The following is a 25,845-nucleotide window of genomic DNA, read 5'->3' as shown; positions in this document are numbered from 1 at the left end:
TGGGCTGTGTTTCAGGACTCATCAGAAGTTCTGAACGAGTACACTATGGTTGTCATGGATTTTATAAAAACAGTTGTAGACGACGGTATCGCCACAAAATATGAGCTCGTATGTTCTCCTTTTAACCGCGTGAGTTTTCTCCCAGTGCAAAGACATGTATTGGTTGATAGGTTAATTGAGCATTGTAAATTGTCCCATTATTAGTTAGGATTAAATCAGGGGATTGCTGGGTGGTGTGGTCCTTTGGGACAGTTCTGCGCTGAATTTCAATAATAAATCACTCAGTATTCCCCAACCAGAAGCCCTGTATGAACCAAGAGATTCACAATTTACCAAGGGCCAGATCAGTAGCATTCAAGTATGAAGACCAAGTAAAATATAAGTGGCACTCACAACACGCTGGAGGCACTCAGTAGATCAGGCAGCATCCATGGAAACGATGAGTTGACATTTCGGGCCGGAACCTGAAACGTCCGCTCGTTTCCACGGATGCTGCCTGACCTGCTGAGTTCCTCCAGCATGTTGTGAGTGTTGCTTTGACCCCAGCACCTGCAGATTATTTTGTGTTTAAAATATAAGTGGTCCCGGTCTGGAAAGCCGTCTTACATGCAAAGTGACAAAACCAGAGCCAAACTTAGGTCACTGAAGGATGCTTGACAGCTGTGGCAGGGCTTGAATGCTACCACCTCCTACAAAATGAAACCAAGCAACATGGAGGCATCATCATGAACTCCCACAGCACTCAACAACCCTGTGATTTGTTTGAGGTCGGCTTGCGAGCATCCTTCAGGAGGATGAACCCGTGGAAAGCATGCAGCCCAGACACAGTACCTGTCTGAGTACTGAAGGCCTGTGCTGATCAACCAGCTGGAGTGTTTGTTGATATCTCTTATTTCAGCAGTCAGAGGTACCTAACTGCTTCTATTATATCGATCCCTAGGAATGTCCTAACCTGCCTAAATATCTCTCGTCCAGCAGCATTTACATCCATTATGGTGAAGTGTCTTGAGGAGGCTGGTAATGAAACATATCGATAAATAATGCAGTCCAGATCACAGTGCACCAAGACCTTGACAAGTAACATTTGCACTATACAAGTGCCAGGCACAGACTGCAAACACAATTTAACTTTTGTTTCCACCTCCTGAACTGCATACATTGTAATGCATCGTAGGAAAATGCTGAAGATGAGGTAGCTGTTTACAAAGGCTGTTGAGGACAAAATTGCTGTCAACAGGATGAGCAATGTAAATTGCAGACAAAATCAAAAGGAGTGAATGCAGGACTGAAGGTGTTATATTTGAATGTGCGCACTATATTGAATAAGGTAGATGAACTTGCAGCACCATTTGCAGTTTGGCATGTAGGATCTTGTAGGCAGTACTGAATCATGGCTGAAAGATTATAGATGGGAGCTTAATATCCAAGGATACACATTGTATTGAAAGGACAAGCAGGAAGGCAGAGGGGATAGCGTGGCTCTGTTTGTTAAAAAATGAACTCAAATCATTAGAAAGAGGTGACATAGGGCCAGGCAACACACATCAAAGTTGCTGGAACATAGGGCCAGGTGTTGAGTCATTGAGGATGGAGCTAAAGAACTGCAAGAGTAAAAAGACCGCGATGAGAGTTATATACAGACCTTCAAATAGTAGTAAAGATATGGTCTACAAGTTACAACAGGAGATGGAAAATGCATGCCAAAAGGACACAAAGTTACAATAGTCAAACACGAGGAATTCTGCAGGTGCTGGAAATTCAAGCAACACACATCAAAGTTGCTGCTGCGTTCACCAGCAACTTTGATGTGTGTTACAATAGTCATGGGGGTTTTAATATGCAGGTAGATTGGGAAAGTCAGGTTGGTGCTAGATTCCAAGAAGAGGAATATCTAGAATGCCTACAAGATTTTTTTAAAAAAGAGCCTACTAGGGGATTGGGTGTCACACAATGAAGCAGAATTGATTAGAGAGCTTAAGGTAACAGAACCCTCAGGGGTAAGAAGAAGTTGTAATGGGGTCAAGGAAATGGCAGACAAACTGACACGAGCAGAATGGTGGAAGTTCCAGGTTTCAAGGGTCATGAAGTGTATGAAGTTACCATTACTAGTGAGATGGGAGAGAGACAGAATAAAGGAAATATAGGCCAGTTACACTGACCTCAGGGGAGGGGAAGATGTTGGGGTCAATTATTAAGGATAAGGTCTCAGGGTGTTTGCAGGCCATCAGCTTAGTTTCCTCAAGGGAAAATCTTGCCAGACAAATCTAAGAATTTTTAAAAGTATTATCAAGCAGGATAGATAAAGGAGTATTTGTTGATGAGTACTTGGATTTTCAGGCCTTTGACAAGGTACCACATGAGGCTGTTTAACAAGCTATGAGCCAATGGTATTACAGGGAAAATTCTAGCATGGATAAAGCAGTTTGACTGGCAGCAGAAAAAGTGGGAATAAACAGGTTCTTTTCTAGTTGGCTGCCAGCGACTAGTGGTGTTTCACAGGGGTCCATCTTGGGACCAATTCTTTTTACGTTATGTCAATCATTCAGATGATGGCTTTGTTGTAAAATTTGTAGATGATATGAAGATAGGTGGAACGACAGGTAGGTTTGAGGAAGTAGAGGCTACAGGAACAGGCAAAGAAATGGCAGATGGCATACAGCGCCGGGAAGTATATGATCATGCACTTTGGTAGAAGAAATGAAAGGATTGACTATTTTCTAAATGGAGAGAAAATTCACAAATCTGAATCGCAAGGGGACTTGTGTAGGATTCCCTAAAGGTTAATTTCCAGATTGAGTCTGTGGTGAGGAAGGCAAGGGCAATATTAGCATTTTTTTCCCCCAAGAGGACTAGAATACAAAAGCAGGGATGTAATATTGAGACTTTATAAAGCACTGGTGAAGCCTCATTTGGAGTATTGGGAGCAGTTTTGGGCCATTTATATTAGAAAGGATGTGCTGAAACTGGAGAGGTTTCAAAGGAGGTTTATGAAAATGATTCCAGGATTGAATGGCTTGTCATAGGAAGAGTGTTTAATGGCTTATGGGCCTGAGTTCACTGGAATACAAAAGAATGAGTGGTGACCTCATTGAAACCTATCAAATGGTCAAAGGCCTTAATAGAGCGGATGTGGAGGAGGAGGCTGGTTAAGTCTAAGACCAGAGGACCCAGCCTCAGAATACAGGGGTATCCTTTCAGAACGTAGATAAGGTGGAATATTTTTTTTTAGCCAAAGAGTGGTGACTGTGGATTTTTTTTGCCCCAGGCAGCTCTGGAGACCAAGTCTATGTATAAAGAAGGCAGAGGTTGATAAGATTCTTGATTAGTCAGGGCATGTAGGAATAGAGAGAGAAGGCAGGAGACTGTGGCTGAGAGGAAAATTGGATCAGCCACTATGAAATAGCAGAGCAGACTCAATGGGCCAAGTGGCTTAATTCTGTTCCTTTATCTTATGGTCTTGTGTACTGTACCATACTTCTGCCACAAAGCAACAAACTTCACAATACAACAGTGATTATAAACCTGATTCAGATTTATTGGTGATATTTCCTACTTCTTCAGCGAAATGGAAACATTTTCTCAACTTCGTTTGTAATTCAAACAATGCCAATGGAAAGTAAGTTTTTCTTTTGGTGGTGGGGGGGGCAGGGCAGTGGAATCAAAGGAGTTATTAAACAAAGAAAACTGCGCCTTTAAATTCTCAAATGCTATATTAACAGCTGTTTGAAGGGGCTCATACATACAACATAAACATAGAAAGATGGCAGAATCCTGACCTGTTTGCTACTACCAACAGCTGCACATTTTACAACTTTTACCAAGTTTGTTTTCACTAAGTTGCCTCATTTATGAAGTAGATTACTTCTTAAAAAAATGTACAATTAATGCAACTCTAGCCTCACCTCATTGAGGATATTCTTTTTATTCTATCCACCCTTCTCCCACACTCTGAAACATAAAATTTTGTTGTTTCTTTCTAGCTGTACCAATTCTGCCCATCTCTGGCCTGAAATATTTACTGTTTCTCTTTCAATAGATGCTGCGTGATTTGCGGAGTGTTTCTACTACTTTGTTTCAATTGGTGCCCAAAATTTGGTCTCTCAAGTTTGAAGTGGCGCTGAAGATCTACATGTAAGCAACCGTAATGTGGCCTTATAGAACCAACTGATAACTTCACCAGGGATAGTTATTGTTCTGTTCATCAATGAGGTTAACAATAAGCTAAAATGTCATCTTTTTGAGAGGCAAAACTGATGGATTTCCTAAAAAGCCAATATCCAAAAGATAACCTTATTGTAATTATACAGAACAAAATTTAACTAATAAAAATGTGGATGGAATTAGCATAGATACTCCTTAAGGCTATTCATAAAACATTTACCTAAGCATACACAAACAATGCATTCATCACACCATGTCCTAGAATCACTAATATACAATACTGTGCAGAAGTCTTAAGCACTCTAAGTTTTTTAATATAAATTTTGTTTTATATTTTTGTTGTCAGTAAAAAAAAGAGCAAATATTAGGTTTCCAAACATTTATTTAAAAAAAAATTAAATGTTAGAATTTTGGTATTTCATTAAAGAATAGGTATAAAGACCAGTGCATGATTAAATAAACAGGATGCTAATTATCAATGATAATGAGTTGAATAAACTAAGCTAATTAATTGAAACACAAACAGGTGAGAAAGAATCAAACTGGGCAAAGGGCAACCAAACTAAAAAGTGAGCAGATGTGTCAGTGTAACCTTCAAATCATTAATTCTTGCACCACGGCAAGAGTAGCGTAGCAACAAGATACAAGGTGGTCATCCTGCATCAGCAAGGCCTCTCCCAAGCAGAAAGGAGTTTCAAAATGTGCTATCCAAGCTCTTCTGAAGAACAAAGAAATGGGCAAGATTGAGGACCAGAAATGCAGTGGTCAGACAGAGACATGATGTACATCAAACTAATATCCCTTCTAAATCAGAAGTCCAGCACTGTTATCAGCAATGAACTTACAGAAACCACTGGAACCGAAGTACACCCCGCTACAGTCCAGAGAAATCTTGTCAGAAGTGATCTTTGTGGATGAGTGCTACTAAAAAGTCATCCCTCAAGTGGAAACAATGCCAAGAGACTCACCTATGCACAAAAACACCAAAGACCAGGGTGCTGAACAATGGCAGCAAGTTCTCGGGATTGATAAGTCAAAATGTGAAATTTTTGGCTCAGACAGGAGGAAATTTATCCACAGAAGAGCTGGATAGCGCTATATGGATGAGTGTCTGCAGCCAGTGGTGAAGCACAGCGGAGGTTCCCTGGAGGTTTGGGGCTGCATTTCTGCAAATGCAGTTGGTGATTCAGTCAAAATTAATGGAATCCTCAATGCTGAGAATTACAAACAGAATCTCATCCATCAAACAATACCATCAGGGAGTGTCTGGTCCCAACTTCATTCTGCAACAGGACAATCACTCCAAACACACGGCCAAGGTAATAAGGAACTATCTTCAGTGAAAAGTAGAACAAGGAGTTCTTCAACAGAATTTGTGGACTCCACAGAGTCCTGATCTCAACATCATTGAGTCTGCCTGGGATTACCTGGAGAAAACGAAGCAGGCGAGACAGCCAAAGTCTGCAAAAGACCGGCAAGTTCTCCAAGATGCCTGGAACAACCTACTGACCTATTTTCTTATAGAATAGCAGTGTACCCAAGAGAATTGATGCAGTCTTAAAGGCAAAGGGCAATCACCCCAAATAGTGATTATATAAGGAGTTTTAAAAAAAAACTAACTCTTTATAGTTTTTTTTGATACTTAGAAACATTTAGTTTCATTATTTTTGAAAGCATCTTAGCTTTACAGAATTTTTTTTACATGTGCCCAAGACATTTGCATAATACTGTAGATTGTAGCTAAGTCCCTTATTTTCTACTTGGGTGACCATGGACCTTTAAACATATGAACACAATTCTTATACAAGAATAAAATGGACAGTATTAATTTATAGAAGTAGAGCAGCTTAAGATATTAATTTCAATCAAATTTATTCTGAACAACCCAGCATTTCCAACCATTTTACATTGGAAAAATATGCTTCTTTTCATTTCTATTCACTAATAGGAAGAATACTGTAATCACTTTACACCAATGAGGCATTGATTTACAAATGTATTGTATATCCTTGCAAATCTGCAACATCAGGATAACCAAAAGGGAAATTATATATTTCGCAACTAAAAACATTTCAAGAATGTGAGAATAAACATTTGTTTGCTAATTGATACTTCTCATGTTCATATATACTAAACACATTAGTGCTTTGTAGATTCTCCTAGAGTGGAAGAATGTAACGACTGAGCACAATTATCCATTTAACAATCAAGAGTGAGCATGGAGGGGTGACAGAGTTGATGAAGTGGTACAAGAAACTAGCCCAGTTTACCTTCCCAAAATTTCTAGTGCCCCAGATGAAAACCAGAACTCAACTGTCAGCTTTAAGGTGATTTATTTTGAACATACATTTCCTAGCAGTGGTTAACATTAACATCTACTAGTTCACTACAATTTACAAACTAACATTTATCATTACAAAAACTACATATCAATACAATATATATTCTCTGCATGATCCAAAATATTTGGTGGCCCCAAAAACTTTCTTCAAAATTCAGCAGCTTATCAAAAATTAAAAGCATGTTTCTATTCCAAATGAAGTTTTATCAAGTTTACACAGAAGCAGACATCCAAGAAATGTTGCTTATATTCATTGAAGGGGTTGCAGGAGAAGATTCCAAGGACACATTCTAACATCACATTACTTGTGAGTGAAGCTCTTTAAAAAAAATCCTTTGGTCATTAAAATTCAGAAAACTCCCATGCACAGTTGCAATTACTTTTCAATTCTAAAACTTACCATGATAGCTACATGTCTGTCAACACCTCTAACTAGCCCACAGAGTGTGACTACAGAAGTTCAAAAGACTACTGTCATCTCAAGTTGTTAGTTGTAGCAGGGAGTGAAGACCAAAGTGCCACTAAGCCATTACTACACTTGTTTTGATACAAATATCATGGGACATTTACAGTATTATACTTCATAAATGTCACATTCAGCTGTAATAAATGACAAATTATCCACAGTATGACCCCGTCTCATTCATCACAGGTCCCAATTACAATGAGGTAATACATAATTCAAGTTTACGTATATACTGACAAAACAGTTGAATGCTAATCTTTATGCAGTTTTTAGTTTAAAATCCATAAAGCTTTGTAGCTGCAGAATAGAACGTGTGGGAAATGTGTAAGTGAACACAACACCAAGTTCCATTTCAGGCTATGACCATATTTTCACAAAGTAAAATCATGTGAATTGACACAGTGGTATAAAAGAAAATTGACTTGAATCACCTATCATTGCTAAATAATGTACTGTTAGAACCATTCAAGGGGGAAGCTCAACCAGGAAAGAAAGGTAAAAGGCTTATATAAAAAGTTAATGCTGACCTGAGATTTCTACAACCAAAATATTCAAGTAGAAAAGCTACATCAATAGCAGCGGCTGTTTCTGCAAAGACAGCACACAAACAGCACTCCATTCAGTGTGAGGAGCAGACAAACTAAGCCGTGCTTTAGCATGCCAAGAAGGCAGATACACTGGAATGTGACAGACTAATTCTCATGACTCCCAACATTCTTCCTACACTCAAAAACCATATGGAACATCTACAGAACAAGCAACCATAATGTGCTGTATATCCCATGATGCATTTAGTTTGTGCAAAAAATGTATTTTTAAAAAACTTTTGATTAGAGTAAGGAACTATTCTGACAGAATCTATTTGTTCCTTTCAATTCCTCAGCAATATGAATGAAATTGAAGCTTTGTTTTACACCCATAAAAGGGTGGCTAAAATCAATCTTATTCATACATCAACAATGCACTGTGCATGCATATTTGAAAGTACTTCAGCCATTTCATTTTCAGTTTTTAAGTTTCTCCAGGAAGTTCACAAATTGACTTAAATCAGGGAGAGAAAAGGGAAATAAATATATAATTCCATTTTCTATGTTAATGGGTGAGGAAGGTGGATATAATTCAACATTTAAAATATTTTGCATTCACTGTCTCCATTACAAGGTACAAACATACTCTTCAAAAAAATTCAAAACTTTAATACAAGCTACAAGAATAAAACTAAATGAATAGCATGATTCAGTGAATTAAATTTCACCGCACAAAGTATTTTTCTTACAAATATCTAACTGGATACTAAAATTAAAATGTTACAAATTCTTTGTTACAATATCTGATCAGCAGTTTTCAACATCACACATCTTAACAAGCTTCTCAAAACTCTTAATTTTAAATTGGTCACAAAAAAAACTTTGCAACATCAACATAGAGAGAACATTTTCTGTAATGTTCTACATGTGGAGAGTGATTCAGCTGAGAGAACCAGGTGGCTACTACATCACCTGCTTTGATTTAACATCAGGTGCTTGAATGGCAAGAAACATTTCTCAACATGAAACATGAATTTGGTTTCCCTCTGCAGATGTTGCCTAACCTGAGCTTTTCCAGCATTCTCTGTTAAGTAATAGTTTATCAGAAGCTCAGTTAAGTGTGATATTGTAAAGTGCCACTCGGGCTCCTAATTTATTTTAGAAAAAACACATGATATTATATTTAGAAAAGATCAGACAAATGAATGAATGTTGCCAGCAAATTGTCCATTCACTCAAATAGGATTTTTGGCTTTTTATTACAATGGCATACCAGATAGGAGACCAGAGAAAAATATTACAATCATTTGCCATTTCCACACAAACACCAGAATGAGAAACAAGTAGTAATTCATGTAAATTTTCATTATGGGCTCAATTTTTAAATGAAGAAACAACAAAACTAAAATTGAAAACAAAATGCAAGGAGCAACACACTGTTTCCCCTAAGGTGCTGGAACGATTTGTAATTTAGGATACTACAAGCCAATTATGTAGAAGTTATATGCAAATAGAATTGGAGTTTTCAAACATTCAGATAAAGGTCAACAGGACAAATACATTTAAAGTATCAGACATAAGACTGTTCAGTATGTTTACACAAAATTATTGAATGAGGAAATAAATTTTTCATATCATTAGCTGTGGATTTCCACTCTATTAAAATGTATTAGCCCTAGCTGGACCTTAACAAAGATGCTTTAGTCTTTGAAATACTGCATTTAGATTAGTTATACTATTGTTCAAATTTGAATACTGCTAGTAAATGCAAAAAAATTATGCAAAATGTGCTTTGTGGGCATTACAGATTGCCTGTCCAAAACACAGCATACTTCAACAGTAATTATCCAAGATTAGTGTATCTCATTGAAGTACCTCCTTGGATAAAAATTCATCCAACTGTTAGTGGATTCTCATGTAACAAGATGTTTTATGAACAATCTAATAACTTGCATGTTATTTTGGGTCTTTATAACTGAGATATTTATTTAATTTCTCATGTAGGTCATCTTATCAGCAGGTTAAAACTGTTAATAATTTTGTACTAAAGCATTTGAAAAGGTGTTTTAGCATGAAAATTATTCTTGGGTGTTAGAAACAAAAATTTGGAAGAACAGGGATAAAGGGAGAACAACAAGCAAAAACAAAATACTTTATTTTAGCAGGTATAGTTTAATATTACAATAATAAAATTACTCCTGATATTTCAAGAGCTACATTACTGTAATATTATAGTGTTTTCTTCAGCAAAATGACTGCCAGAGTGCCTGGAATTAAAGAATCTCAATTATCTAAATCTAATCGTTACTTTGTCTTCTCAAAAAAACCTTTATCCATGTATTTATAAATCTACGAAAACTGTTACAATTATGTAACTTGTATTCCTTACACCTGAACATTGAAGTGACTTAAATCCAATTGGAGTTTTGTTAATGTTATATAAAGCAACACAAATCCAGAAGGAAATATTATATTCTTATTTAGGCAATATCTGACCTGAAGAAAATACTCTTTCATACCAGAAGCACATTATGCACTTTTTGGAATCAACTGAAGGTAGTGAGCAGAGAAAATTCTTTTGGTTGAAACCTATGAACAACATGCAAGTACATTTCTCTTAGAGTAGCTTCTAGTAGCAGCTAAGGAGCTGTTTTGTAATAACCTGAGCAATTATAAAAATCATTTATGAATTAATTGGCAATTAAAGTTCATTACATGCAAGTTTTTGAATCTGGCACTTCTGGAAATGACCATGCAAGTTGATGGGAGCTTGTTCTAGGGTTCAATTAACCAGCATAATAAAGGATTTGTATACACTAAGCAATCATTATGTCAAATTTGTCCAATCAATTTCCAAACTATGCAAAGGAATGTATAAATGGCATTCTTCATGCAAAGTTTTAAGGAAATGATAATCACAATGCAATGCGAAGCACACCATAACTACAAAATTCCTTGCCACAATTTCAGTCACACACACACACACACATTCATAAACATACACAGAAAGCCTGTGTTTTTCAGTGCATTAGTTATCCCAGTCATTGCACACAAAAACTTAAAAGCAAGCAGCAAAACAAAAAACAGCCAAACATTCAGTCTTGTGTAGCAAAATATGCAATGGAGGAAAACCTAAAAATATTTTTAAAAAAAGCTGTCAGGGCTTTTAAAGCATTAAAGTCATTTGCTGTATATCTTAATCTAGCCTTGCAGCCTCCAGAAGTAGTGCAGGGCTCCATACTCTGACCAGCAGAGCTGCTAATTTCCCTGGGGGGAGGGTATGTCCCATCTGAAAAAAAATTCTAACCATCACGGGATCAGACAGTTAACATATTACAAAAGACTCACACATAACAAAGGTCAAGTGTACCAGTTGGTTTTGTTTTCCACATTCACAGTACATAATAAAAAAATAAAAAAGATTTACAACAAAATACACATTATGGGGAAGGGGCAGAATTCAATGTAAAAGGATTTATTTACACAAAGGAGTATAGAAAGCAACATAAAGTGGAACAAATTAAAGGAAAACGGATCCATTCCTTTTGTACTCCTGCAGCTTTAATGGCACAAAGGGCCACCAATGTGCCAATTTTTGTTTCAAATATTTCAGATTGAAATTTTGACCTATCCCACTTAAGGACAGTTAAGCATCTCATGAGATCATGCTTTGAACAAAAATATTACCAATCAAGTCTGATTAAAACACTAAATAAAGCAAACCTTTCTCTTACACTTGTACATTTTCTTTATATGTTATATAATTATGCAGCTTTCAATTGCCTTACTACATAATTCTTTTAAGGAGGTTCTATAATTTCAATAGTATATAACCATGCAAGAAGCACATCACACTGACAGCACAGAGGCAACAGATTTGCATGGAGATTTCAACTTTCCACATTGTGCAGGTTACACACAATACAATAACAATCTTAACCCTAGTGGATCCTAACGATACTTCAAATCCTTATAAACTGGTTATACCTATGAATAACCTTAACAGAAATTAAAATCCTATATGAAAAGCCTTGGGGTATTTTACACAAAATCTATTCAGTAATATTGCTGAGCTGTACCACTAAAAAAAAAATTCTTAGTGGGAAAGAAACCTTACCACTTCCACTCTCTATGATGCACGCATGCTAGCTCAATGTCTCACTAAACAAAGCAACCTTACTGCTAACCACAGTGAACCAAGTTACATGCCTGTACCTTAACTAGAACATGTACACTACAAAGATGTTGCTTAGAAAGAAAATTTGAACTAAGGCATTTTAACCAGTTACTTGTACTATCCTTTGTGTTTCTAAACTGCAAAACTATTTCAAAAGATATGTCAAACTTTAACCAATATGCACGTACCATTCAATGAAAAAAAAACTTATTTTAGGATTTCCCAAGCTATTTTAGGTTGTTACCAATCATTTGTCATTCACCGTGACTGAAAATATTACTTAATCAGAAACTTACATTTTCATAGCTATGATTTTACGTAGGTGTTCACTATCTTGGAAACAAGCTGCTCTTCTGAATTGCCCTAACACTGTCATTTTTAGCTCTCCTAAAATCATGCATAAACCTATTAATCCCCAAGTGTTTCCTTAATTCTTACCTTCAGCCTTAGTTTGAATGCAAAACCCCTATGTCTCTTGGCTGTCGACTTTTAACCTAATGATTATGATTTTCTCTCTGCAATTAAACCCACTTTTGAAGCCTACATTACTGCATTTGCTGCAGTTTCCCTTTGTCAGAACATGATGTTTATGGGTCAGATGTCTTCCTTTGTTTCTTCTCTTCTGGTGAAAAGCTCTAAAAAGAAGAGACAAATGTCCATCGAAAAAGACTTCAGGGTTTAACTTTCCCCAATGTCGACTGAACAGTGCGACGGCTAAACATCTCCCTCCCACCTGTCCCAGTAGGGTTGGGATTGTACTATATGTCCCACTGGTTTACCCTTCCCCCCCCCGTAAAGGGTAACTTTTTCCCTGGGTGCAGAGGCTCCCTATGGACTTCCCAGCTTGAATGACCTGTAAAGACAAAGAAAACTATTTTACCACATTTGACAAATACAAACATCAAATACTGTTCAAAGAACACATTTCAGAAATTACCACCAATATAGGTTGACAACAGCATACACAGCTAGACTCCATAATATGCTGCAAGGCGTTCCTTCAAAGGAGGTGGGAACTGGTCTGAAAAACGGCTCCAATTCTCATCCCCAATTTGATTTTTAAAGCCATGAAGTATCTAAAATGAGGAAAAAAATTTTGGAAAAGCAGATTTTAATTGTACAGGACCAAGTTCAGTAACAGATGTATGCACTATCAAATTAAAAATTTGAGAGCAATATTTTGTTAGCCTCCCCAGCATCGAGGACATCTTCAAAAAGTAATGCCTCAAAAAGGAGGCATCCGTCATTAAGGACCCCCATCACCTAGGACATGTACTCTTCTCATTGCTATGATCAAAGTGGTGGTATAGGAACATGAGGACACACTCAATGTTTTAGGAACAGCTTCTTTCTCTCTGCCATCAGATTTCTGAATGGACAATGAACTCATGTACACTACCTAAATATTTCTCTTTTTTGCACTATATTTCTTATTGTAATTTAGTTTTTGTGTATTGTAATGTACTGCTGCCACAAATTTCACGACATAGGCTAGTGAGATTAAATCCGATTTATGATTGTTGGCGCGTGGCCAAGTGGTTAAGGCATTCATCTAGAGATCTGAAGGTTGCTAGTTCGAGCCTTGGCTAAGGCAGCGTGTTGTGTCCTTGAGCAAGGCACTTAACCACACATTGCTCTGCGACCACACCGGTGCCAAGCTGTATGGGTCCTAATGCCCTTCCCTTGGACAACATCGGTGGTGTGGAGAGGGGAGACTTGCAGCATGTGCAACTGCCGGTCTTCCATACAACCTTGCCCAGGCCTGCGCCCTGGAAAACTTCCAAGGTGCAAATCCATGGTCTCATGAGACTAACAGATGCCTATAGTCTATAGATTATGGCTAGCACAAGTTAGCAACCAGGGTTCAATCATACAATGAAGGTAGTTTCCTCTAAATGCCCTAGTTTCTTTCCACCACCTATTCCCAATGCCAACATATCAAAAAGACATACAAGTTGTATTCTAAATGACCTATGTAAACTACCGTGATTGTGTATCTAAGTGGTACAATCTCAGCTGGTTAATGGGAAAGTGGAAGAATAAAAATAGGATTAGTGTTCAATAGTCAGTACAGACTCTGAAGTACTACTTCCCATCATGTATGGCTTTGATTTAAACAGATTAATTTGTCATTAACATAATGCTGAAATTTTGCTTCATGCAAGTTGGTTGTTACTTTTTCTCATAACACTTCAAAAGCATTCTTCCACTCTTCACAAAAGCTATTACATAGATTACCGTAAAATGTATTTAAAAATGTTTTCTTCAGTAAATGTCAACAACTTCCAAGTACCAAACAAAAAAAAAACTGATTACCTTGTAGAACATATCACGGAGGTCATCTTTTGGACTAATCCAAGATGCCACTGCATCACAGAAAAAAATGAAGTCCTACAAGAAAAAGAAGAGAATAATTGTGAGCTTACAAACACAAATACTTATTTTTAAACTCATGGAAGACAAGTGCCCTTGGCAAAGTTAGCATTTACATCTGAGAGCAAACTAATTTTCTGGAATAGATGACACAACTTGTGTGGTGAAGATACTTTCCCACTGCCAATATAAAGTGCGTTTCCAATTAACTTGCTTTTCTTCCTATGTGCCTTGCTATAATGTCTCAAATAAAACTGATACAAATATATGTTTACTTCATCTGCCATCTTTTCACTTTACATTAAACACTCAGACTTGCTTCCAGTGGTTCATTACTCCCTTTGTGAACACATTATCTACGTAAACTAATCATCTCTTTCCTGTCTTCATTTTTCTTTTTTAATCTTTTAGTCAATTTTTCTTTTACATAAATTGGGAAAATACTCAATTTTCCTACAGCATTTCTGTTTGTGCAATTATATGCAATCTACAAATATTCAATCAACAAATGTTCTGCTGGGGGTTGTGAATCACCCCCCCCCCCCGAATTAGATTTCTTGCTGGAAGGTATTTATCCAGGGCATTCTGAAGAATCTCTTTAAAATGTTTGCTGCTACACCTTGACTGACTGATTCCCCAACCTAAATTAACAGTTCACTTTAGCTAGTTTAGTTCTCAGACCATCAAAATTGTTCAAATTTCAGCCTAGAATGCTAACTTTAGACCAGTATTTTCTCATTTAAAATGTGGTTTATATTGAACACTGCTATCTGGAGAAGTCTTAATGATTAGATAATCTCAGCACATTTCCAGGTCTAATACAGTTTCTTTCTGACTGGCCTCAGAATGTGTCGTTCCATAGAGATTTTACTAAAAACACAATAAATTCCTTAAATAAGGCCACCATGCCTACTTAATCCTTCCAATCTAATAACATTACCCCATCATTATTACTATATGATGTCCTAGGGCTGACAGGATTTGCCACATATTATCAGATTTCTTCTGGCCTTATACTCTCACTGTCTTTTGTACTTTGATCAAATATTGGGTTAGGTGTTGCAAGGTCAATTATACACCCTCTCATTTCTGCTCTAGAATTTAGTTATTTTACTTAGACCAGGCTGTAGTAAGGTTTGAAACAAGTTGGTTAGAATCCAGCACGATCATAGTGAGTATGTATTAATTATGCTATCAACTAAGTATCAAAAATGCACTAAATTAAAACAAATAGGCAACTGGAGAGATCAATATTCAAAAATGTTTCCTCAAATCGTTTTGTACAAAGACTAAATTCAAACAGGACTGACAGCAATCAAATGCTCATTTTTGGTGTAAAACCAATTTCCTTGCAGACTGCAAATTAGGCTATTTTTATTCATATGATTGGAGCTGAAATATCAGTATTGATGTTGAAACCCACCAACTTCATCCAATAAAAAAGATAGCTTTTAGCATTCTTTTGGAAGTTGCAGGAAATCTACACGTTGATCCATTCAAGATCGGAATAAATGGATTTTAAGTCTAAGAGATCCACTACGCATCTTACAGAATCAGCCCATGATTTTTCTTCCCAAATGTGTTCACAACTTGTTTTTTTTAAAAACAAGCAACACTGCAATTGAAGAAATTGTGTAATTATACTACTTCTATTGTTGTGGTATGCCACCCACTTTTAATCTTATTTTACTGAAAACAGAACTTGGATTGCTACATTTCAAGGGTAAAGGCACTTTTAATTACCTACTAAGCTTGTGATACACCTCAAGTTCAAAAAGATCCAGTAAACATCTGCTGTAAAACCAGCATCTATATAGCACTTTTTTAAAACTGCAAAAGCTTTTTTTCAATAAAATTGAGGGGGTCCATGGGGGGGGGGGGGTGTGATTCGACATGACTTCATTCACATCCCCTTCCAGTGGTGCTGTCACCTTCCTAGACCCATAATTATTAATTCTGCTATTAACAAAGGATCTAGTTGTGGATTACAGGAGGAATGGAGATAGGCTAACCCCTATTGACATCAATGGATCTGGGGTTGAGAGGGTGAACAGCTTCAAGTTCCTCAGCATCCTCATCACCAAGGATCTCACATGGTCTGTAAATACTGGCTGTGTGGTGAAAAAGGCACAACAGTGCCTCTTTCACCTCAGACGGCTGAAGTTTGGTACGGGTCACCAAATCCTAAGAACGTTCTACAGGGGCACAATTGAGAGCATCCTGACTGACTGCATCACTGCCAGGTATGGGAACTGTACTTCCCTCAATCACAGGACTCTGTAGAGTGGTGCGGACAGCCCAGCACATCTGTAGATGTGAAAAAAGGGCCCCCAAGGATCACTGGGGACCTGAGTCACCCCAACCACAAACTGTTCCAGATGCTACCATCGGGGAAATGGTACCACAGCATAAAAGCCAGGACCTACAGGCTCCAGGACAGCTTCTTCCACCAGGCCATCAGACTGATTAATTCACACTGATACAATTGTATTTCTATGTTATAATCGACTTCCTAGTGTACATACTATTTATTACAAATTACTACCAATTGCACACCGCACATTTAGACGGAAACAAAGATTTTTGCTCATGTGAATGATGTAAGTAATAAAGTCAATTCAGTTCTTCAGGTTGCACTATGATCTTTGCAGCATTCTGCTCTTTAGCACATGCTGTATTTATTGTTCTATGTACACTGTTTATTCCAAGCCTTACATTAGCAAGAAATTTCTTTGTATCCTGATCTATAACAATAAACTAAGCTGAATCTGAACAATGCATCACTAATGTCTACTTCCTTCTGCTTTTTTCTTAGCATTTTAGTTTCAGTTTCTGTGGTAAATTATCTTGCTCTGGAAGCCACAAAAAATGGCAAATTCATAAGTGTATGCAGGCTGGCTTAGGCTCTCCTTCATTCTTTTACAACATTGTGAACAAGTTTTATCGTCCCATTTTCATCCCCACTCTTACTCTTCGGACCAACTAATGTCACACCATTAAGCATTGCATCCCACATACAAAATCTGATAAACATATACTCAATTTCCATATTTCAAAACATATGTGTAATATCCTTTAAGGATATTGCAGAAATAAGTAAATTCACACGCATTGCTAGCAAATAGTTTTAAAACCAAGGAAAAAAAAATTCCCAGGAAAACTGCTTATTGGGTTTTTAAAGTTGCTGGTGAACGCAGCAGGCCAGGCAGCATCTCTCGGAAGAGGTACAGTCGACGTTTCAGGCCGAGACCCTTCGTCAGGATGAAGGGTCTCGACCCGAAATGTCGACTGTACCTCTTCCTAGAGATACTGCCTGGCCTGCTGTATACACCAGCAACTTTGGTGTGTGTTGCTTGGATTTCCAGCATCTGCAGAATTCCTCGTGTTTATGTATTGATTTTTAAAATCAGCTAAAATAAGAGAAATTTGAGCCTTCCATGTGCAACACGAAACAACTTAAAAAAAATTTGCAGAAATATTGAATGCCACATTTAAGTGAACATGGCTTTAAACTCCATTGTAGATCCTCAGATGGCACCATGAACATCAAATCTATCTGTCTAACTTGAATACTTCTATTGCAGCGGTCCCCAACCACCGGGCTGCAAAGCATGTGCTACTGGGCCATGAGGAAGCTATATGAGTCAGCTGCACCTTTCTTCATTCTCTGTCACGCACTGTTGAACTTGAACATGAACATAGGGTTGCCAACTGTCCCATATTTGCCGGGACATCCCGTATATTGGGTTAAATTGGTTTGTCCCATACGGAACCGCCCTTGTCCCGTATTTCCCCGCCAAGGTAGAGCGCTCCTATGAAACCTTTTGTGCCGAAATGGCGTGAAGCGAAGAAGCAATTACCATTGATTTATATGGGAAAAATTTTTGAGCGTTCCCAGACCCAAAGAAACCTAACAAATCATACCAAATAACACATAAAACCGAAAATAAATAACACTAACCTATAGTAAAAGCAGGAATGATATGATAAATACACAGCCTATATAAAGTAAAAGTAATGTATGTACAGTAGTCAGGAAGATGAAGGCACAACTGATTTGTGGGGGAAAAAAAAATCGGGACGTAAGCACATGTGCACACATGTGCCCGTGCAAGGCTTCATGGTCATGGTAGTCTCTCCTGGGGTAAAGTATCCCGGGACTTGACTGCTACTTTTGTCCCTTATTTGGGAGTGAGAAAGTTGGCAACCCTAACTGTAAAAGACATGTTGAGGTGAGTTTAACCCTACTTGAACACCCCCCGGGTCGGCCAGTCCGCAAGAATATTGTCAATATTAAACCGATCCACTGTGCAAGAAAGGTTGGGGACCCCTGTTCTATTGTATGTTCAGTGCACTGACAACAATATCACCCAAAACTTGATTTCTGTGAGGGCGAAAGAGAGAACAAATCAGACCACATCTCCTATGCACCCCCACACAAAACCACCTCTCATTCAATCTCACTTTGACAGGACCTTCTTATCTAGATCTTCACACATCTTCCCTTTCAAGTTCTACAAAAGAAAACTATGCTTGTGTAAACCTAACAGGTATGCATCACCAAGCTACTGGATCTGGTCCAGGTTCGGTTGCCAATAGTGGTATTAAAGACAATAGGAGATGTACACAAGGATAGAGCAACAAGGCTATAGAACTAGACGGTGTTACAAATATTCAAATATCTCTGTATTCAAATGTCTGTGGAGTGTTTGCCATAACTGTAACACCATCTTAGGTCTATAACCTTGTTGCTCTATCTTCATGCATATCCCCTATTCAAGCACAGATATTTCCAGTGAAATCAAAGGCTGACATATATTTCACTTGGACAAAAAGTAGCAGTGTTTTGTTACTAGCACATAAAATTATGATTAATCTTAAAAGTTTCGTACTTGCTCAAATCAAATATAGCATTCAAAATTATCAGCAAACTATTATGTAAACAACTTAAATCTTCATGAAATGAGGATACTACATAAAACATGTATTTTGAACATAATTTCACTTTATGTTCAAGGAGGAAGTTGCAACTTCAAATATACGAACTTAATGTTAATACTTTTAACGTCAATTTTTAAATCTTCATCAGAAACACCTCTGAAAAGTTTGTAACTTAACATTAGGTTTGTAATAATTAATTTCTCACCTGCACAACTCCTCCTGGGTTGACACCTATCATACTGCAAATGCCACGGAAAGCAGAATCCTTCTCTTCATTATCTCTTATGTTTCGTAGTGAAGTACACCTGTTCAATAGTTTTTAAAAAGGTCGTATGTAAACAGAGGTTAAGTATAGAATTTTCAATGCACAAAGGCACTGCACGTGACAAATCCAGGGCATTTAATGGAATTATGTTTATGGTCCTATTAATTTAACAGCTGATTTCCCTACATTACAAATGTGACAGTTGTCATCAGGAGAATAATGGCACTTTGTGAACACAATCTGATCTCTTAAGTTTTCCTGGGAATAGTAAATCAATGAAATTATAATTCTCGGTCTTGAAAAATTGTTGGAATTTCATTTCATTTTGGAAATATATACTTAGTCAATTCATTAATAAATTCACAAATGAACAGACAAGTTATTGAATTAAAATAATGTAAAAATGAGATTGTGTTATGTACTATGCAACTTAATTATTCCATCAAACACCTTCAGACAAATTCCATTTTATAGAATTTCATACCTCAGTTAATCCATCATTGCAACAATACCCCCTCTGTCAGAACTCAATTTTTCACTTATACAAGATTTATTTTAGCCATTCAATTCTAAGCAGCGTGTGAAAGACAAATGACTGACCAAACGACAAGGTGGAACACAAGCAGGTATTCATACAAGCTGTATTATATGTTTTATAATACAACATAGACTTTCACAGTTTGCAAGCATAAGATTTGACCTTAAAATTAATAAATTCAGAACACATTTCTCAGCCAACTGAGATTTATTTTTTTAAACAAAATTTTTGCATGCATTTATCATTCTGGTGAATAAATTTAAAATGCTTTTTAAATGTTCATAATCAAGCTTCTCAACACAGCAAGCATGTGACAATCTTATCCCATGCATCAGATAGTTGTTAGCCACAAAAAACTATACATATGACAGTGCTACTGAAAAAATCACAAACCTGATAGGACAAGATTAGTCACATGGTTGGCAATGGTTAAGGATTGTGAATTTGCAATCAACTGAAAACTATTGCTATAAGTGAAAAGAGATAGAGAAAGAGTGAAGAGGAAAATGAATTAAATAAAGATTGAATAATACACACCAGGGTCTTATAAACTGCTGTAGCATGGGGGCCACCTCTTGAGGACAAACGTAACCAAGACGACCAATTGTTATTGCTACGGTAACGCAATCACGGTTATACACCACCAAACGCCAACCAAGACATGAGCAAATGAGGGGGAGGAGAAAAATAAAGAAAAAACAACAAATAACTCAGAAACAGAAATCAACAGAATCTGTGTATGATAACAAAATTAAGATCATCTTTTTGTGTTGATTATTAGATTAACTACCACCCAGTAAAGGGAGGCAGGTTATGGTGCAATCTTTAAAAAAAAATAAAAAAAACACGTTAGAGGAACACTCCCAAAACACACCTGAATTTTAAACTAATCCTCAACTGAGCAAAGAGTAACCACCTAAAAAAAAAGTTTAATCTTACTCATAAAAAGACTATTTTAGCAAATAGTTAAGATTTAAGTGCACATCATTTACAATAATTTTTAAATGTTACTGGACATTCTTCAAGCTTTCCTTACTATTAAGTCAGAGGTCTGCTACCATCTTGAAACCTGACTAACTCATTTCAACATACTCAGCTCTTTCTATTATACTACGAATTTCACTCAACACATACTGAAACTTCACTTAACTGAAAGGTAAATGTACACCATCATCAAATCTTGTCCCCAGGCTTCATGCTATTAAACACTTACTCGATCTATTCTAAACTAAGCAGGGAAAACACTGAAACTTAAGTAGTAATGAATGATTAATTAACTTTTTGATATTCCAATGAAAAAATAGTTTTCAAATTAGAAATTACATTATTGGTAATAGTATTTAATATATTGTTGCAAATAAATGTACCTACACCTAAAAAATGATGTAAAGACTACAATAAAACTGATATTTACTGGTGGTAAATATTTTTACTCAAAACAGCATAAAAATTCGAAAATATGATTTTTTTCTTCAATGCAAACTCTTATATCCTTTTAAAAAGACCCTACAGTATACATTTACATAATTCCAAAATAAATAAAAAAGAAAAAGTGTTTTAGAAGTGTTCCCCTTCAAACTCACGTAAAGTTATCATTTCGAAAGAAAAAAGTAATGGTTTAAGGATTAATCCAAGCTAACTACAAGGACATTACAAAAATCCAGCAGATTCATATAAAGCAGAGGAGGGAAACCTATGTTTAAGAGACACAAACTATGCAACATTCTCATTAAAACAAGCAATCATGAACAGTCTGATGAGACATGCAGAGAAGCAGATGAATGTTCATTCAAAAATAAAGTTCAATGTAGGATATACTGATCAAACCAAGTGGTATGCCAATTGAAATTAAACTTGCATTGTGCAAAATACACATTGCACATGTAAGATTGTATATTTTACTGGACTTAGCAATCAAATTGTGTACACTGTCACATTCCACCAAAAAAAATACCCAAAACTGTATGGAGATGGTCTTTACAAAACTCAGTCTGATTAAAACAGTTAAAAAATATCTTTCTTAAGATTATGAACTTATAAAAATTACTTTATCATTGAAAGGATGAATTAGATTCTTTAATGTATTTTTAAGAAATGCAGGAATATGCGAAAGAAAGCAGTGACAGCTGATATATTTTATGATTGGCTGGTACATCAAAAATAATTTAAAATTTGATAATGCAACCCCATGTTATGGCTATTTTGGTAACAGAAATTTACTTTTGCAGAATTCACAAATCATGCCTAAATATTTGAGATACAAAATAAAATTTCCTTTTGTGAAATTTGTATAAAAGTAAATAAAACAACACAACAGTTTATTTTTCTTTTCCAACTCTCACTGCTTGATCCATGTTCAAATGAATCACCTTCACATTATAGAAAAATCACAACATGGACTGTTTTCTAGGAATGAACCACCCCGCCACCCCCCCCCCCCATATTTACACAAAAAGTTGTGGGGAAAAATATTACTTTACTTTGAAACAAACTGTATATTTAGGTAAAGAATTGATCAGTTATCCTTCATTAAACATACAACATTTTGTTCACATTTACTGCTGTGAAATGTGCAAATACTGTGTCTTACAGCACACCCCCATCTACTAATTTGAAGAACCCAAATAATGCATATATGCCAAGAGGAACAAACTTATAAATCAACTCCCCTATTCTAGGAACTCTAAACATCAATGAAGTCGGAAATGTCAACATAACTGTCAAAAGATATATGCTAAAGGAGTCAAATGAACTCCATGTCAGATGTAAGTTCTGTACAAAACAAATGCAAATAGATTAATTACATTTCAACAATATCTACACTTCAAAATACTTAATTGGTATTAAATTGCTTTTGGGAGATACTAAGGTTTTTAAATGTGCCACGCAAGTTTAAGCTTTCTCTCCCCACCACCCCCCACACCGTTGCCAAAAAATGCAGGATATTTTAAACATAGGAAATTTAGATACATATATTCTAATTGCATTTAATCACAAATCGTTCCACCTAATAAATGCAGATTACAATTATAGTTGAAATATCAAGTGCATACATAGCAGCTTCTCTAATACAGGAAAAATCATAAGCTGGAAACATCCTAGCCCATAGTCCTAATGATACAATTTGCCGTTGAAAACCCAACAGTATATGGAAATTAATGTATGGCCTTTGGGAAAAATAATACTGAGATATTAGTTCAAATTTTGCCCAAGAGATCTGGGAACTTCATTATTAAATCTGGAATTTAAACTAGATATTAATGTTAATGGATTTAAAAAAACCTACCTCGTTCACTAGTATTCATTAAAAATCTGATGTGCTTACTGCATCTAGCTAGCCTTTGTGACTCTCAGCATCATATTTAAAAATGGCTACACAACTGTTACAATCACCTTAAGGCAAATAAGGAATAATAAATGCTGGCCTTGCATAAAATGCCTGCACCTTGCACATAAAAACGTTTTGTATCTTAGGAAATAATTATGTCTTACATAGGTTGATATTCAAATCCAAAATGTCTCCACATAGCTTTCTATTATAATTTGGTTTTATTGTAATTGCAGACTATGAACCAGACTATAAATCTGCAAGGTTATTCTAATAACCATGTCCTCACAAGCCTCAATCTAATGTAATATTTCTAAGTATCTGAATTTAATCAAATTTGGTATGCTACTTAGGCAGTAAAACATTCAGCTACAATTTCCCCCGGAACAGAAAATCTGATGCTTGTAATGATTCATTTCACCATCTATCTAATAGTGAAATTGTAATTAATGATAGATTCAAAGAACCCTCATCTATAGGATAACCCTGTTATGAAGAATTAAACAAACAAAGTGATCAAACTAAGTCTGGGATGTTACCAACAGATTGACATTTTCTTCACAATAGACGTGGTTAATGCTCATTTGTCCACCATAAAAATATTTACAGTCTCTTACAATATACTTGCTGATCAATCTACCTCACAAGTTATGCTACAAAATCATTACTTGAGTTACCTGTATTTTCCAGTAATGTTTTTGGTGTGTTAGGCCTATTGATGATCTCCACCAGCTGGGGCAAGACCAATGGAACATAAGGCTGCATTTCAATCCCTAGTAAAAAAAATAGTTGAATGAAGAGCTAACAGGCTAATTGATATTCAACACAATTGTTTCAGGAGATGGCATTTGAAGGACAAAAGGAAGAAAAATATGTATATGTCAATTCAACTGGAACAGCTCAGGGTAATTACATGTTTTCCAAAAGCAAAACATAAAAAGCCACACAGTTGCAATAAACACACTACTACACATAAATATCCTACTGGGAGTATTTAAAAATCAGTCATCTAGTCCTCTTGATTATTCAGTTTCTAAACATCATTGTAAAAAGGGAGAAATACTAGTTTTTGATAACAAGGATGTGCCATTCCACAGAGAGAATACAGACTAAAGAACAATTCAAGAAAAAGAAATAAAAGCAAAGGAAAAAAGGGCTTTGCTCAGCTTCAGCAAGGACTGAAAATAGGGACTCCAAAAGCCACGGTGAACCATAATTTACGCTCACTTAAGTATTTGTTACAACACAGGAATTAGTTACAGCAGTATACTGTTCAACCCCACATACCTGCTCCTCCATTCAAAAAGATTACTGACTTTTCCACATAAACCCAAATTCCTGAATGTTATATAACTTCAATAGGTTATATGGTATTACATGCAGTCCCAGTTAACATAAGCGTTCCATCCTGGAGAATTATCTGTAAATTTTCCCCAAGTCAGAAACAATTTCAATGAGCATTGATTAATATGAACATTTATCATCTTCCCAGATAGTTACAATGGTAGAAACAAAATATTCCACATCTCGCTGCTAGCAGAATCTGTTTCAAGTTCCTAGGTGTAAATATCACCAAACATTTGTCCTGGTCCTGCCACGAGGACATGACTGCCAAAAAAGCATATCAACACCCTGCTTCATCAGAAAGCTAAGCAAATTCAGCATGTCCCTGAAGACTCTTACCAGCTTTTACAGATACACCATAAAAAGCATCTGATCCAGATGCATCACACTTAGTATGGACATTGCTCTGTCCAAGACCACAAGAACTTGTAGACAGACTTCCATCACATGAACCAGTCTCCCCTCTATTATACTTCCTAGTGCCTTGGAACAGCAGCCAATATAACAAAGACCCCTCCCACCTCAGTTATCCTCTTTCCTCCTCCCCCCGCACCGCCCCGGCCATCAAGCCAGATACAAATGCATGAAAGCACATACCACCAGGCTCAAGGACAGCTCTCACACCGTTGTTATAAGGCTCTTGAATCAACCACCTTTGCATTAACACTAATTCAATCTCTCATTCTACCTTGCCAGGACCTTTGCCCTTTATTTGTCTACCTGTACTATATTTTCTCTGCAATTGTAACATTTATTCTACATTCTCCTTTTCCCTTTTACTAGCTGTCTGGGAGGAATTCAAACAAGCTTTTCACAAATATGAGAAAATCTGCAGATGCTGGAAATCCTGCAAAATACTGGAGGAACTCAGCAGGCCAGGCAGCATCTATGGAAAAGAGTAAACTGTTGACATTTCAGACAGACACCCTTCATCAGAAGTTTTTCACTATACTTTGGTACATGTGACAATAATAAACCAATTACCTTTTTTTTTTGACATAGCTCTGTCATTAGTTCCCACAAGGGTCATGACAACTTGCACTCTACTGCCCTCTCCAACCCTGAGAAGTCAACCTTTCTTTTGGACGTGCTCAGTTACTGAAAATATTAAGCTTAAATATAAACAAATGTGGGCACTCATAGGGAACATGGAATCAAAGTTGACTAACCACTAATAATTGAGTTATTATCACTGTTATTCAAGGGCAACAGGTGGATAAATTGATCGAAGGGAAGTCTAATGAAAGTAGATCCATCTGGGTTTTGGAAGAACAACAAAATGGGAATACATACATCGGAAAAGTACTAAGGACGTGGGTGAGTACGGAGAATGGCAGTCCCAAATAACCAATTCCATTAAAGCTTAATGCAGTGAGCTGAATGT

At 36.5% G+C, this 25,845-nt stretch overlaps 1 protein-coding gene across 3 annotated transcripts in view; it reads right to left on the bottom strand.

Moving 5' to 3' along the window:
* Window positions 1–5,974: 5,974 nt before the first annotated feature.
* The window catches only part of tnpo1 (transportin 1), a 99,148-nt gene continuing 79,277 nt past the window's right edge, over window positions 5,975–25,845 (bottom strand). Inside the window, exons 20-25 of one of the 3 annotated variants that reach the window (XM_063049221.1) lie at window positions 23,795–23,890; window positions 20,327–20,402; window positions 19,192–19,291; window positions 13,989–14,063; window positions 12,610–12,748; window positions 5,975–12,525 (exon numbers count right to left, since the gene is read on the bottom strand). In XM_063049221.1, the coding sequence (XP_062905291.1) occupies window positions 12,641–12,748; window positions 13,989–14,063; window positions 19,192–19,291; window positions 20,327–20,402; window positions 23,795–23,890 (455 nt within the window). In that variant the 3' untranslated portion in view covers window positions 5,975–12,525; window positions 12,610–12,640. Of the gene's footprint in view, window positions 12,526–12,609; window positions 12,749–13,988; window positions 14,064–19,191; window positions 19,292–20,326; window positions 20,403–22,259; window positions 22,562–23,794; window positions 23,891–25,845 lie in introns of those variants that run through there. The other 2 variants (XR_010018075.1, XM_063049222.1) reach the window with 2 other exon arrangements.

The sequence above is a fragment of the Mobula hypostoma genome, chromosome 5 (assembly GCF_963921235.1).
Source record: "Mobula hypostoma chromosome 5, sMobHyp1.1, whole genome shotgun sequence".
NCBI classification, from domain to species: domain Eukaryota; kingdom Metazoa; phylum Chordata; class Chondrichthyes; order Myliobatiformes; family Myliobatidae; genus Mobula; species Mobula hypostoma.
This window is presented reverse-complemented; position numbering and strand designations above follow the sequence as displayed.